At 40.9% G+C, this 14,403-nt stretch overlaps 1 protein-coding gene across 7 annotated transcripts in view; it reads right to left on the bottom strand.

Moving 5' to 3' along the window:
* Nucleotides 1-14,403, bottom strand: part of mctp1a (multiple C2 domains, transmembrane 1a) — a 165,803-nt gene that overhangs the window by 68,989 nt on the left and 82,411 nt on the right. For all 7 annotated transcript variants that reach the window (XR_009241129.1, XM_058636127.1, XM_058636128.1 and 4 more), the window contains one exon: nt 7,872-7,965. Coding sequence is in view for 6 of the 7 variants with exons in the window: in XM_058636127.1 (XP_058492110.1) it covers nt 7,872-7,965 (94 nt within the window). In the remaining variant the exon portion in view is untranslated. The remainder of the gene's footprint in view (nt 1-7,871; nt 7,966-14,403) is intronic.

Raw genomic sequence — 14,403 nt, 5'->3', positions numbered from 1 at the left:
GATAAAATGACTCCTTTTCTAGGCACTCCGGAACAGTATTTCTAAAAAGGGACACCAGAGGAACCTTGTGTACCACTGGTGTTACAGGTACCACAGTTTGAGAACCATGGTTATAGATATTTAAAACGACTATATATATATATATATATATATAAGAACTATATACAGTGGGATTACACGGTCCCAAAATGAAATAAATGATCATGCGTAAATTGCTATAAAGATATGATCGTATACTATAATATATTGTGGCTGCATCTAACAACTATTTCCATTATCGATTAATGTGTCGATTATTGTCTCCATAAATCGATTGGTAATTGATTGGTCCATACAACGTCAGAAAATATTGATCAGCAAAGAAACCGGGAAATATTCACATTTTAAGAAGCTGAGATGTCAAAGAGTTCATTTTAATCTTTCACAAAACGATTAGAGATAAAATAATATAATAATTGATTAATCATTGAAGATCTATTGTATATGTATGATACAGTACCACTCCCTGGGTGGTAGGGAAAAAAGGGGAAAACGGGTTATGATTGATTCAGTTTTTATGCAGTAGGTCCTCTTGACTCATTATGTGAGTTTTGGGGATTGGATGGCGAGGAGGGGAGGCGGAGTCTAATGGGTAAAAGGGAGAAAGAAACAAAAAAAAAAGTTCTGTATTGTTGTTTCCCATCATTTGTTAAAGTCAAATGATGCGTGATATGAACAATAATACAAATGATCGGAAGCGAACGCAACAATGACACAAGGATTAAACACTGACTTCCTCATGTTACACTACACTTACACTAATAATGACAAAACATAGAAGGAGAGGCATAAGAAAGCGTAAAGGAGACAGTGAGGCAACATTATGCAACCTGCAACCAAATGATTTATGGATAAATCATGTAAAAAATAGAACTTAATTACAATATAAAAGATGTTCCATAGATACCATGCACCACATGTGTGATATACTGCAAGGTTAATCATAAAATAGAGCCATTTATGCAAAGTTAATTACATAAAACTTAGTTTGCAAATGTCTTTGGTTATGTAATGAGGTAGAGAAGAAAGTAAGAGAAAAGTAAAACATAAAACCACAACGTTATTCCGTCCTCCTGAGGTTAACACGCGCTGCTGCACTATGCCCTATATTCTTCATTTGTTTCATCTCACATTTCACTTTCTTTGTACACAGAAAGGACTGAGAGCGGCTCCCGGTGCCTGCCAGCACCACCTCCTTTCAACTGCCACAAACATGAACTGAAAAAACTCTTAATTCAGCCTTTGATCATTATTTTATTATTATTATTTTATTATTATATTATTTTACTCAAGCTGTTGGAAGCTGTTTGTTCAAGCTTATCACTTGAAAAGGCAGGGTCAGGTATGTCCCACTCGCACAGAAAAAAGAGAACATTCACATGTTGCATCAGAAGTAAAATTGGGATTATGAGTGTGTGAATGTCATTGATCGGTGTGATTTTCTTCGAATGTTGTGACAAGGGCAGAACATTTAGCCAGAGAGGCGCAGAGTAAATGTCACTGTGATCAATGCGGAGCCGTAGGTGTTGCCTTTCATATCCGCTTGTGACGCTTTATTGATGTGGATATCGACAGCGAGGAACTCCTGCGATAGAGGGAGAACAAGGTCCTGTAAACTAAAATATACTAATATACTAAAACTACATGAGCCCGATTCTCAGGACATGCGTCTGTGCGCCGCACACTTGTGTCGACATTAGACGTTTAGGTTTCTTCAATAAAAAACACAAAAAAATAGACAAAAAAAAATTGTAATAGTGCTGAGCCATGATGAGGATGCCATGACTTAAACATCCAGATCCAGTATCCATTGTACATAAAATACATTGTGTAGCCTACATGTAATAACATTGTAATTATTAACTGAGGCATTGTTACAACAAAGCAATGGAGAACTGTGTAAAACTAAATTCTGCAAACGAAACAACTAGAACAAGGAAACGTGATAATTATGTAAAACTGAAACGCTATAATAGTGTTTTTATTTACAGTGTACAAGTACTGATGAAAACTTTCTGTATTGCCGAGCAAATAACACACCACGACCAGCTATTTGTCTACTACACACTTCCCTGTCAATCATAAACTGGCTCCGCCTTTCAGACAGTTCCTCCAAAACATCATGCAGAAGCCCAGCGTCTGTGCCCGCCCTCTGCTCCATTGACTCCCAGAGAAGCTGAGCTTCTGTGGAAGTCAAAACTTAACAAGTGGCGCGTGATAAACAGCTGATTCAGAACAAACTAGTGACACGTTCTAATAATCTAATAATAAGTATTGAAATGTGTATACAACACAGTACATTATTATGTATTATTGCTCCTAATCTCACACAAACCTTAAAACCCTAGTGAGGACACCTCATAGACATAATGCATTCCCTAATCCTAACCCTAAAACCCGGTCTTAACCCTGAAAAAGCCCTTTAAAGTTGCGGGTTCCAGACAAAATGTTCACACAAAGTACACACACAAAATAAAGCTCCATTCTATATTGAATTTCAGTGCAAACTAGGTTTTTGGATTTACTATGAAGAACGTGTGAAAAATATTTTGGCACGAGTTTCTCAGCTGGGAAAATGATAGCTCCTCCTTAATCACGGTGGATCTTCCATAGTATAAACAAATCGGGCTAATTTTAATGCAGTCACTCAAATTAAGCGACGTAAATGAACTGAGCACAACTCCAAATCAGTTGCTGCTGCTGCTGCCGCTGTCGTCGTCGCCGGTGATGAACTTTCACCTTATTGGCCACCAGCACCAGAGGCAGCTGTCTGAAGCGATTACACGCTCGGGGTTTGAGCGCCGCTCAGCGATCGTCCAGGTAACGTGCCGAGCACAGCTCTGGGTGCCACCATGGTCCACAGAGAAGAAAAGTGGGCTCACACTCATTTCACGTCGCCCTGAGATAAGTGAGGAGGAGATGAAGCGGCGCGCTGTAATTTGCCTCGCGGGAAGTTTGGTATTTAACGGTGGGGTGAGGTTAGAGAGGCACTGCACGCTCTGGTGTTCATGTATAACCACATTTAATTATTATTTAGAGCTTTTTTTTGTGTGGTGTGTTTTTGATGCAACTGTTTTCATTTCTGAGGGAAAGAAATGACCTGAAGGTTTGATGATGTTTACGCTGATGTCAAATGAGGAAGATTCCAGTGTCATAATGTAACAAAGTACAAATACGCTGTCACTGTATTTAGGTACAAAATTCATGTCTCTGTACTTCACTTTGTTGTTTATATTTCTAGCAACTTTTACTTTTACTCCTCAGTTAGTAATGGTCTGCATTTATAGAGCTCTTTTCTAGTCTGCATGATCTTTCATACACATTCACACGCTGTAACATGTTGTTTATTCACAACTTATCATTACAAACTTACATTACAAAGTACATTTTATATCAAAAAATGATTTTTGATACATAAGTACAGTAAATGTCATATACTTTTGTAAAAAATCCAACAAAAAAATTATACAATATTGCGATATTGATAAAAACAAACAGTTTTGGATATTCCAACGAGATTGAAAGCTAGCAGTTGCCAATTTACCTTACAAAAAAGTACAGGAAGTTGTGTTTATCAGTGTTTTCTCCCATCCCAGGTTTGAAAAGACCCTTTTTTCAGTTTCATGTGAAGGACGTTCATTTGTGTCGTGTCATGTTTTGAGAGAGAGGCTCTATTCAACACTGAGTTGGCAACACTACAACACAAACTTTATTTTCCTACTTGGCCTCAGTGTATGTCAATCAATGTAACAGTTCAGGCAGCCATTCACAAAGTGAACAGTGTCAGGGCTCACTTTAAAATCGAATACAATCCAAACCCACAACTCTGATCAACACACTAGGACTAGGACCAATAATTGTTTTGACATGATTAATAATCAGTCCACTTCAACACAAATAACTATTTACTTATTAAAATGAACAAATTAAGTATAGCAGGTAATGTCATATATATATATATGTATATATATACATATATATACATATATGTATATATGTATGACATTACCTGCTATACTAGGTCTGATAAAGAAAAATTACACGTAATAACGTAAACGCCATGGATTTGTTTTAGTATTTCTTAAAAATCTATCATATATATTTTATAGCTATTTACAAAACTGAAATTAAAAAATGTATTTATTTGCAGTACCTTCACAGACCACTGGGGGGCCCACACTTTGGAAATCTCACACACATGTTGCACATGTTAAGATTTATACGGAAGAGTGTTCGGGCCACGTGAAACTTTTTGAAAGAAGTAGAAAAATAAAACAGCAAAGTCAAGATTTTGAGATTAAGAACTTATTTTGCCCTCAATATTCTGACTTTTTTCTCAGAATTCTGACTTTAATCTCAGAATTCATGCTTTTTCATTAATACTCTTCCATAAAATCAAAATCAGTATCATGATACAGTGGACTTGTGACCAAAGCATACAAATTTGTCTTTGCATAATAATATAATCCACAGTATTTTCTCCACACGGAGACTGAAAAAGAGTGTGCACACTGCGTGATGCTGCTGTGTGTGTGTGTGTGTGTCCTGCTGAAATGTTCTAACTGTAGAGCAGCCACTCAGAGGGACAAGAGCAGGCGGACAAAAGGGATTGTTGGTTTTAGAGACTATTTTCAGTTATCCCACTCGGGCTGGAGAAGAGCTACTCCACAAAAACACTTCAATTAGAGCGAGAGAGAGCGATGGAGGGAGAGAGAGAGAGAGAGAGAGAGAGAGAGATGGTGAACTCTCTCACTGACCTCCTCTCCCTTCCTCGCTCTCTGTGCGTCTGTTTGTCTGTCCGCCTGTTTCTCTCTCACCTTGCTCCTGACCCTCTCTTGGTCTGGGATGTTAAAATAGAGTGTTCACGCGGTGAGGGCTCTTACACGGCTCTCACTGAGCTATTGTTTCTGCCAGTGGCGTGCACGCACACACACACACACACACACACGCATACGCCCGTGCACGCTCGCACACACACATTGGACTCCCAGCATGAATAAGCCGTCTGAAAAGTCTCTTTGCTTGTGTGTTTGTGTTGTTTTTGAGAGTTTTGACTGACTGACAAAATCCCATTCTCTGTGGAACATGAGGAAAATATTTCCATATCTGATGACAATAATGTGAAACCTAATAAAACAAGGGTTTCATAGACCATATAGGAATTAGGGCTGGAAAATGCAGTTTGATTTGCGACCAGTTTTAAGTCAAACGATTTAAGATTAACTGTGTTTTGACACAAGATGGAGCACTGCCACGTTAGATAATGTCTAAAATATGAACTACAATAGCTGCAAGTGTGGGAACCCTTTAAAGGTGAACCCTTTAGCTCACTTTGCGTTACTGTAATTACACAACGGTTCCAACGGTTTCTGAAAGCTGAAACATGTGGTTATTAAGGTAATTTCACTCGTGCTATTTCACGAAGCCGGCAAATCAGCGTCTTTGTCTCCAGAGAGGAGAGAGTTGGACAAACGTGTGTACATAAGTTTCCATTTTTTGAGACAAAAACTCAAAACAAATGTTATTTTAAATATGTTTTATACTGTTTAAATTTCAAATTCACCACGCAAATTCTGGTGTTGCTCAATAAAACGTTTTGTTTTTCTTCATTCTAACTTGTTCATACACTATTTTAACGTGCAGTAAATTGTAAGTCACTGCCAGATATTTTAAGTTATTCTGGAAAAATGGGCAAAAGCACTTACTCACAGGACATTTTCTGGACATTTTTAGGTTAAAATAAGCACATAAAAAAAAGGCAAGATGGACATTCAGAGGCTAGGGTTAGGGGGAAGGGTTAAATATGTGAATTGTTGCTCACATTTATGTATTCCATTTTCAAATTGGCATAGAACACAGAACAGTCATAATAAGACATTTACATGTCGGCCGTTGCATTGCTTTACATTGCGAATTGAAAATGATAAACTGTTTATTCCGAATATAAACACAAATAATTGAATATGTAAAATGACAAATGTGAAACCAAAGGACGTTTCCCATGTTGTCTTTCAGTGTTCTGTGTAATATGATAAATATCAGTTTTAATTTCACACACAAAATAAGAGCTTAAGGTAAAGTCAAAGTAAAACTGGTCCTGTGTCACGATTCTGAAAACAAATACATGAAATATGAAAACTTTGTTGTCGTCTGTTTACAGCTGTAGTAGCTTCTATGTAAAACACTCACTCTGAAGTGAAGCACGTTTGAAAAATCACCACCACAGGCTGTAAAGACAATGTTCTCTACGACCATGTCAAGCCGGCAGAGACGACGGTGGAAATCAAACAAACAGCTGGTGGACATTTCAGTGCATTTCCACACCTTTACTTTTGATTTTTTTTTAGTATTATTATTATTATTTAAAAAAAACAAGGATCCACAAAGCTCAGACTGAATGATGAGCTCTACAACGAGGTCATGGAGCAAATTTCTGCTCCGAAATGAAATACAAGAGCCATTAGCCCTGCACTCCGGTCACACCTCGCAATAACCCAAATCAACCAGCTCCACTCTGTACGGGCTAATGGGACTGAGGCTGCTTCAAATGGAGAAAAACTCCACACACACACACACACACTTTTCCCCTCTTTCTACTAGATAATACAGAGTGAAAAACTAGGCCTGTCCACTGCAGACCTAATTAAAAGTAAGAATTAATGGAGAATGGAGGATTCAGAGAGAGCGAGCAGAGAAAGGGAGGAAGGGGGAGGAGGAGGAGGGGGGAGAGAGATTTGTTGGTTCAAATGTGTACTTTTTCTCTATTATTCAAATGAGCACGCGGCGTCTTTTTCTAAAAATGTAGAGACAAATTTAGTGACCTGCACAAAGTAGACTTTAACTCTCTCTGAGGATACGCGCGCACACACACACACACACACACACACACACACACACAGGATCATCCCTTAAAACTAAATTACACCCTGACTTTATCTTTGGTTAGATTTATGGCCGATTGCTGGTGGAGGAAAAGGCACCGCAGAAATTGTTCAATGTCTACAATCCCAAACACAGGTAAAGTTATTTAAAGCAAAGAAAAAAAAAACTTGTACGTGCACTTGTAATTGATAGTGTCACCTATCGGTATGGATGTGCATGAATGTTCTTTTTATTTAAAAGGTCAATCAGGAAATTTTTCACTAAACTGCCGTGATAGAAATGAATCTTTCTTCCCCAAATTTGTGGCGCAACGGTTACCACAAGGAGGCAGTATCCGGTGAGCATTAAGGTGCTGTACTGTATGTGTGTTTGCAAAAGTGATGAACTTTAAGAGGTTCCTTGAATGCATCTTTAACATGCTCCACGTGTAAATTCAAGTCAGAATTCCAACTGAATGACTTTAAACTCAGAATTCTTCTTTCTAATTTAGAAATTTTTTTACATGTGGCCCTAATACTAATAGTCATATTACCAGTATCTTTGAATGCATCTCATTAGCTGCTCCTCTTAGCTTCACATGCTGTAAACCCTCTAAGAAGAGACATTTAATTGATTTGTCACATGACCTTTAAGCACATAAGTATATAATGCCCTGTTCAGATTATTAAAAACATCCATCCTCAGTGATCAGATCACATGCAGGCAGTGCTAAATACGTCCTGGATGAATCTCTAGTGACGACACTCCTTAAAATGTGTCCACATGCGTCTTCCGGCCACCTCCAAGTGTGGTTGTGTGATCTGAAGACGCATTCAGGACACAGTGGCGATGGAATCACTGCGGACGGATGTTAATACCAGGTCTGAACTGGGTCCAGCGTCTGACACTGTGTATGAGAACCACAGAGGTTTGCAACCTGTAGTTTGACCTCGGGGGTCACGCCATCTTACCTGTGACATCCGCTGCCATCAGTCCCTCAGCCTTGATGACCTTCACCTGCACCACACCGACGTCTTTCAGGTTGTGGAACGACCTCCACAGGCTCTGCAACATCACAGGGGACAGGGGTGAAAGGCCAGAGAGGGCGGCAAATTAGCATCGAAGAGAGAGACAGGTCAATAGCCTGACATTTCATTAAGAGAGGAAAAGGGTAGAACATGTCCTTTAGCAGCGCGCGTGTGAAAATGTAGAGCTGGCATTTATCGGCGAAGACAAATGGGCGAGTTTAATTTCACTGAAGAGCTGCTGCTGCTGCTGCTGCCTACTTAAGATATTCTCTAACTCGGCACTTTTTCTTTTTTTACATTCACCAGAACTTAAAAATAAAAAGAAAGAAGAGTGCACATTGATTTATGTTGAACAATTACAGTACTATAATATGATGGGTAAGACAACAATACAACATTTAAAGTAAGTAAATATCAGTTAGTGACATTTATACAACAACAGAACTTGACAACGTGTAAGTTAGTCATTTGGCCACTTGTGGAGGAAAGGAGAACGATAAAATGAACTACATACAAAAGATTAATGGCAATTTTAATTGCCTTTATTTACATGAAGCTGATTTTCATTTAATTGACAAAAATACTAACTGGTATTAACTTAAAAATCACTTCAAACACTACTATGCTACTATGTTGATGAGATGCGTGAATAAAGAGGTAAAATGAATGTATTTTTAGTGAAGTAAAACATACTGTATGTTATAAAATGTGATTAAATGTATGATTAAAAAAAATGAATAGGATGATAAATATGACAGAAAACTGTGAATGAAATGTAATGTGATTTCCCTGGAATGTGTTTGGCACTGGAACACACACACACACACACACAGACACACACATGCAGAAAAAATGAAAATGAAGCAAACATAACACATCAGTCAAACAAAAAGACAGACAAACAAGCTCACTCCTCTCGCAAATGAAGTCCACTTGATATTCCTCTCCTCTCGCATGTTTACACGCCGTAAAAAAAACAACAACATTTACATACACAGCCAGGAGTTGCCATGAGGCCTTAGTGATTGTCTGAAAATGAGAAAAGGAAAACACTGCATGCAGCGGGTTATAATAAGCGGGAGAAAGAGGGATGACTGTGTGAAGACTAGTTTGTAAATGTGACGAATAAAAAGGGAGACCTGTGGAGATCTGGGCCATGAGGCACGGTCTCACACACACACACACACACACACGCACACAAACAATCATCAAACTCTTCTGTTCACACCCAAACGCTCAGGTATAAACACATGCATAGAAAAAGCTTCACTGAGGCCAAAACTGAGTAGCATGTCGGCACGTCTTAAAAGCGGAGTGCAAATTCACTTCACTTCCATTTATTTCCCTCTCCCTGGCAATAACCCCTTCCATCCCCACAGGAGTAATTATAATTTAAATTTCAGAGTCAGGGCCAGGCTACAGACTTAATTCATTATTACCAACTCTGTCAGACTCTGCCTGTTTCCTGCGATATCATTGTCCAAAAGCCCTCTAAAGGAGATGAGAGGGGAGAGTGTGTGAAAAAGAGAGACGTACGCGGGGAGGGAGAGAGAGAGAGAGAGGGGACGACTCTCAATCTTAAGGCACGATTTCCTCTGAAGATACAGCTGCTTGTTGTGATTATTAAGGAGCAGCACAGAGGAGAGACAGAGGGGAGGAAGAGTCAAAGGGAGGGCAGGGAGGAGGCGACAGAGGAAGGCGGCGAGGGCAAACTGTCGGCCGGATGCGCTGGTGTTTGTGTTCCGACAGTTACAACGTGTCACGATATTGACGCAGCAGCTGTTAGTGTGTGTGTGGAACACATGAGCAAAAGTGACACATAATAAAGCTTTAGGTGTCGTGGATCAGCTGATCTCCGTCCCAGATGTTTTCCTATCCGAGAAATCATTGATAATTGTTTCACGGAGCGTTTGTGTTTTAACTTATTAACCAAAAAGATTAACCTTTGTCTTCTCTCTTTTCTTCCCTTTGATAAGATCTCAGTGTTGACTACATTCCTCTTAACCATTAAGGCTTTAAAATGCAGCACTTTAGTTTAAGATTTAATGAAAGGAATCTGAATCTAAGAACCTGCAGATGTAGAGACAAAAAACAAACAATTACACAATTCAATCAGAGACTGAAAAGACACAGACAGAAGCAAAGTTCTTAAACGTGTCTATTCTAAGTCAGCCCCAATAATATGCTGCACTTCAGAGGAAAAGAAAACTCGCATACAGTTACAATGAACTTCTTTTCCTCATAAATACATTACCACAAATCAAGGTTTTATATTCTTAAATTCATATTTCCACTATTGCGTAGTGTAGCTTATTAAATAAATCTCTGAAATCTCGTTTGTTTTCCTGTCTTTAGCTAAACTTTTATAAACTATGAACTGACAGTGGCTTAATATTAGCTTTAAACATTATTTTGTCTGTTTTAGTTTTCAACCAACATGAGGAATTATTTTATTATTGGTTCAATTTTTCTAAATGACTGGATCACACAGTTCTTGAGTGTATTTGTGAGTTTTACACATTCAACGTTGACATATTATTTTCTTTTAATTGTAAAACTGAATAAAAAATACACCAAATTGACATTACTTTTGACAACGGCAAAGAGATCTAACAAAGAAACCCAGACTAAATTTCTTCTATTAAATGGATGCAGAGATATTTTTCACCCCCACCACCAATCACACACTCTCCATCCCTTCCTCCATTTTCTCCCCGAGGGGACATTTAAGGTTCAGCCATGATTGGAGGAGGGTACGTACACGCACACATACATGCATACGTACCCATCCTCCACAAGGATTCAAATCCCCTCCTTAGATCGACAGAAATAGATGAAGTGGACGGACAGACGGACAGGTAGAGTGAAAGAGAGATGAAGGGAGGCCGAGAACCAATCCCCCACCCCTCAATTTACGTCTCTGTGCACCCCCATCAGCACGCAGGTGGTATGACAGGCATTACAGGAGATGAAAAGGAGGGATGGACAGAGGAGAAGGGGAGGGGGGGAGAAAAATAAAGGGATGGACAGAGTTGGCTTTCATAAGACAAACCCCCGTCCTGTCAGCGATTGACATGTTGTCACCGTGACGTCTTCTTCCCGTCTCTGTCTCGCTGCGCAGACACACAAACACACACATGAATCAACGCAGTTGCCGCTGAGGCCTTATGACTCACTGTCATCTTTGCATCGTGTCACCTTTCATCAGCGCTGGAAATAACAATGTGACACACACACACACACATTCAGCATATTCAGTCAAGGAGGGGGGGGGGGGACATTTGATCTGATGACAGAGTGAACGCTACAACACCAACCAAATGTTCATGATGTCATGGGAGAGCACGATGACTGAATGAGAGAATGCCATGCTCGGCCACTTAATCAATAACCTCACACTCTTAAAGGTCCAGTGTGTAATATTTATACATTTCATAAAGGTATCCGTACGCGTGTTGGTATTATGTGTGAAATGACTTTAGACAAAATTGGTTTTCTGGCGACCTGTACAGGGTGTGACCCCCCCCCCCCCCGCCTGTCGCCCTACGTCAGCCGTGACCCTCATGTGGAGGAGAAAGTGGTAGAAGATGAATGAATGAAAATAGGTTTTGGAGCTTTAGAATAATTACATTTACTACGTTTAAGCAGAACTGGAACATTCAAAAACTATGGTCCAGGGTGTAGAAGATGGATGTAGATGTAGAGAAATAGAGCTTTGCGCCCATATACTTGTCATTACGGTATCTTTTTTTAAAATTATTTTTTATTTATTTTATTATCTTGTGGTGTGGCCAGTCCCCAAAAAAATGACTGTAAACAGTTACTGGGCAGCCACCAGGGGGCGATACTGCCGGTTGCAAGTAGAACTCTGTTTGAATGGAACTTCTGTGTGAACATTGCCTAATTCCCACATTTTCCTGAGGAGTTAACGGTCTAATTTGAGTTTCAGGTCTAACTTCAATACACCATGGTGTTGATTTTTGATTATTTTTCTCCAAGAAAATACATGATAACGTTAACCGGTATGAGTGGAAACCATGTGACTGGCTGTGTCATGTGACACCTGTGAACTTCCACTTTCAAACGTAGACATGGAATCAGTCAAACGGTCTACAGTAAGTGCAGGACCTCGTCGTACTTCCTGTAGACCGTGGGTTGAGATCATTCACTTGTTCACTTCACACATACAGCAGTGCACCGGAGTGGCTGGGAGAGGTACTGCAGGTGTGTGTAATACAGTACACGGGGGTTTGGGCGATAAAGTGCCACCACATCAGTGGAGGTCACCACGCCCTCCTTCCCCTCATCCACTCATCTTGCAGCCACCTCCGGCCCATTAAGAGCCATTAGCGCGTGTGCTCCTTTGCCATCAGAATGCATAAATCTCTTCTTCTCCTGCTCCCGCTGTCCCTCTCTACTCCTTTGGAAGCAGTAATTAGGGATGAAAGAAAGGTTACAGTGAGCAACAGTACATCCAAGGCAATTGTCACTGAGTGGGTGTGTGTTGCACTGCGTTGCATAAAGCTCAGCCATCAGCCGCATTCATATGCATGCGCACATATGCACAGAACAGAGCTGACAGACGTACACACATGGCATGTGCACAGATAAGGCTATCATAATATAAAACAGCCAGCCTGTGTCTGGGGGGGGGGGGGGGGGGGGGAATAATCCCACCAAAACGCAGCACAGTGACCTCACTGTGACCATGTGAGGAGTTCTGTGTTGTGCACATACAGTCGGGGTTTGACAAGGGCACGTCAAAGGAACGCATAGTTGAGATTGAGATTTTAAAACCTTAATCTGTGTAACTCAGAGCTACACATTACTTTAAAAATCCCTCGTACGCGTGTTTGTCTGAGACCGACGGACGGCGTTTGAATGGCCTCGTTCACCTCGCCGCCATTTGCATGTGAAGGTATGTGCTCTTTAAAGCTGTGCTGATGACAGCGTGATACTTGCCAACCCCCATTGCTTTATTAGATAGCTGACAGAGGTACTTACTGTTTTTGCATGCATGTGTATGCATGTGTGTGTATGTGAGGACCATAAAACGAGGAAGGCAGGGACATTTAGGCAGGTCCACACAACTTTAAGGGTCTTTTTCAGTGTTAAAACTTAAGGTTTAGAGTTAAGTGTAAGGGGATGCGTCACATCTATGAGTGTCCTCACTAAGAATGATGTACGAGAATGTGTGTGTGTGTGTGTGTGTGTGTGTGTGTTTGTGATGAGTAGTAGTGCAGCAAATGTTTGTCAGCTGATTTCAATCTGATAATACCAGACATTCAAATTGTGGCCAAGCATAATAACATAACCCACACACACACACACACACACACACACACACACACACACGCACGCACGCGCGCACACACACAGCAGATTAGTAGGTTTTTTTTTGAGCAGCACTGTTATAAATGAGTGGTGGTACTTGGTCTTATCAGTGTTTTTTTAATAAGGTACATCTTCATTGAATTCTCCAGCAGAAAGACAGCCAGTCTGAGGGGAAAAAGAAATATGTTAATAGCGAGAGACCATTCAAGTCTTCAAACCGACCTCGCTGTGCCCCCTTCCATCTGCATCCCCCCCCAACCTCCCTTCACCCTCTATCTCTCCATCCCTTCATATAACAGGAGGGCCACGGCGGCGACAGAGGAAAAAGAGTCGAGGATGACTGGAGCGCAGGGTGTGGGAGAAAGAGTGTGTGGGGGGGCGGGGGGGGGGGGGGGGGGGGGGGGGGGGGGGGGGTTGACGTGGGAGGCGAAGAAGGAAGGGAAATGTCTCGGCTTCAGCCGAGCAGAAAAACGGGATCTGTGCAAGTTGTGTGAGAGGTGAAATAGCTTTTTCTTTTCATTTTACACGCCTTCCCTTCCCTGTGCAACCCTCACCCTTTACCTCTCGCCCCCATTACACACACACACTCACACAAACACTACTCCCTGCTGTCATTTTGTGAGGAGAGGCACAGTATGCGTGTGTCTCGGTCCTAGAGCTCCCCCCTCTGATCTTGGGCGGTTGCTGCAGCGCAGAGCAAAGTGATCGACCTCCTGCAGCTAGCCAATAAGGCACCGGCACGGCTATGTAGGTCGCGGCACCCGTGTTTGTCCTGTGGAGCCTCGACATATGTGCATCTACACACACACACACACACACTGACAAACGCAGAGCAGATCATATACACGGCTACTGACCTCTGAACACATTCAGCCACACGTGGAAGTAAGCGGTGCTCATGGGAAGATCTCCTCTACAAATTAAAGTTATCCGTGTACTATTTGTTTTTTGTCCCAGGTGAAAATAGCAAGTGATCAAATCTCATCTTTTCTATGGAAAGTGTGGCTGCAGCGTTCAGGAATAACACCTCATAACATGTTGTTGACGTGCAAAGAAATGTCAAGGCTGTCAGTGAATGAACTCTATTGAGAGCATCTGCGATGATGTGTGCGAGTCGTATTGGAGTGTCTTTGTAGCGAGG

The sequence above is a fragment of the Solea solea genome, chromosome 8 (genome assembly GCF_958295425.1).
Source record: "Solea solea chromosome 8, fSolSol10.1, whole genome shotgun sequence".
NCBI lineage: Eukaryota > Metazoa > Chordata > Actinopteri > Pleuronectiformes > Soleidae > Solea > Solea solea.
This window is presented reverse-complemented; position numbering and strand designations above follow the sequence as displayed.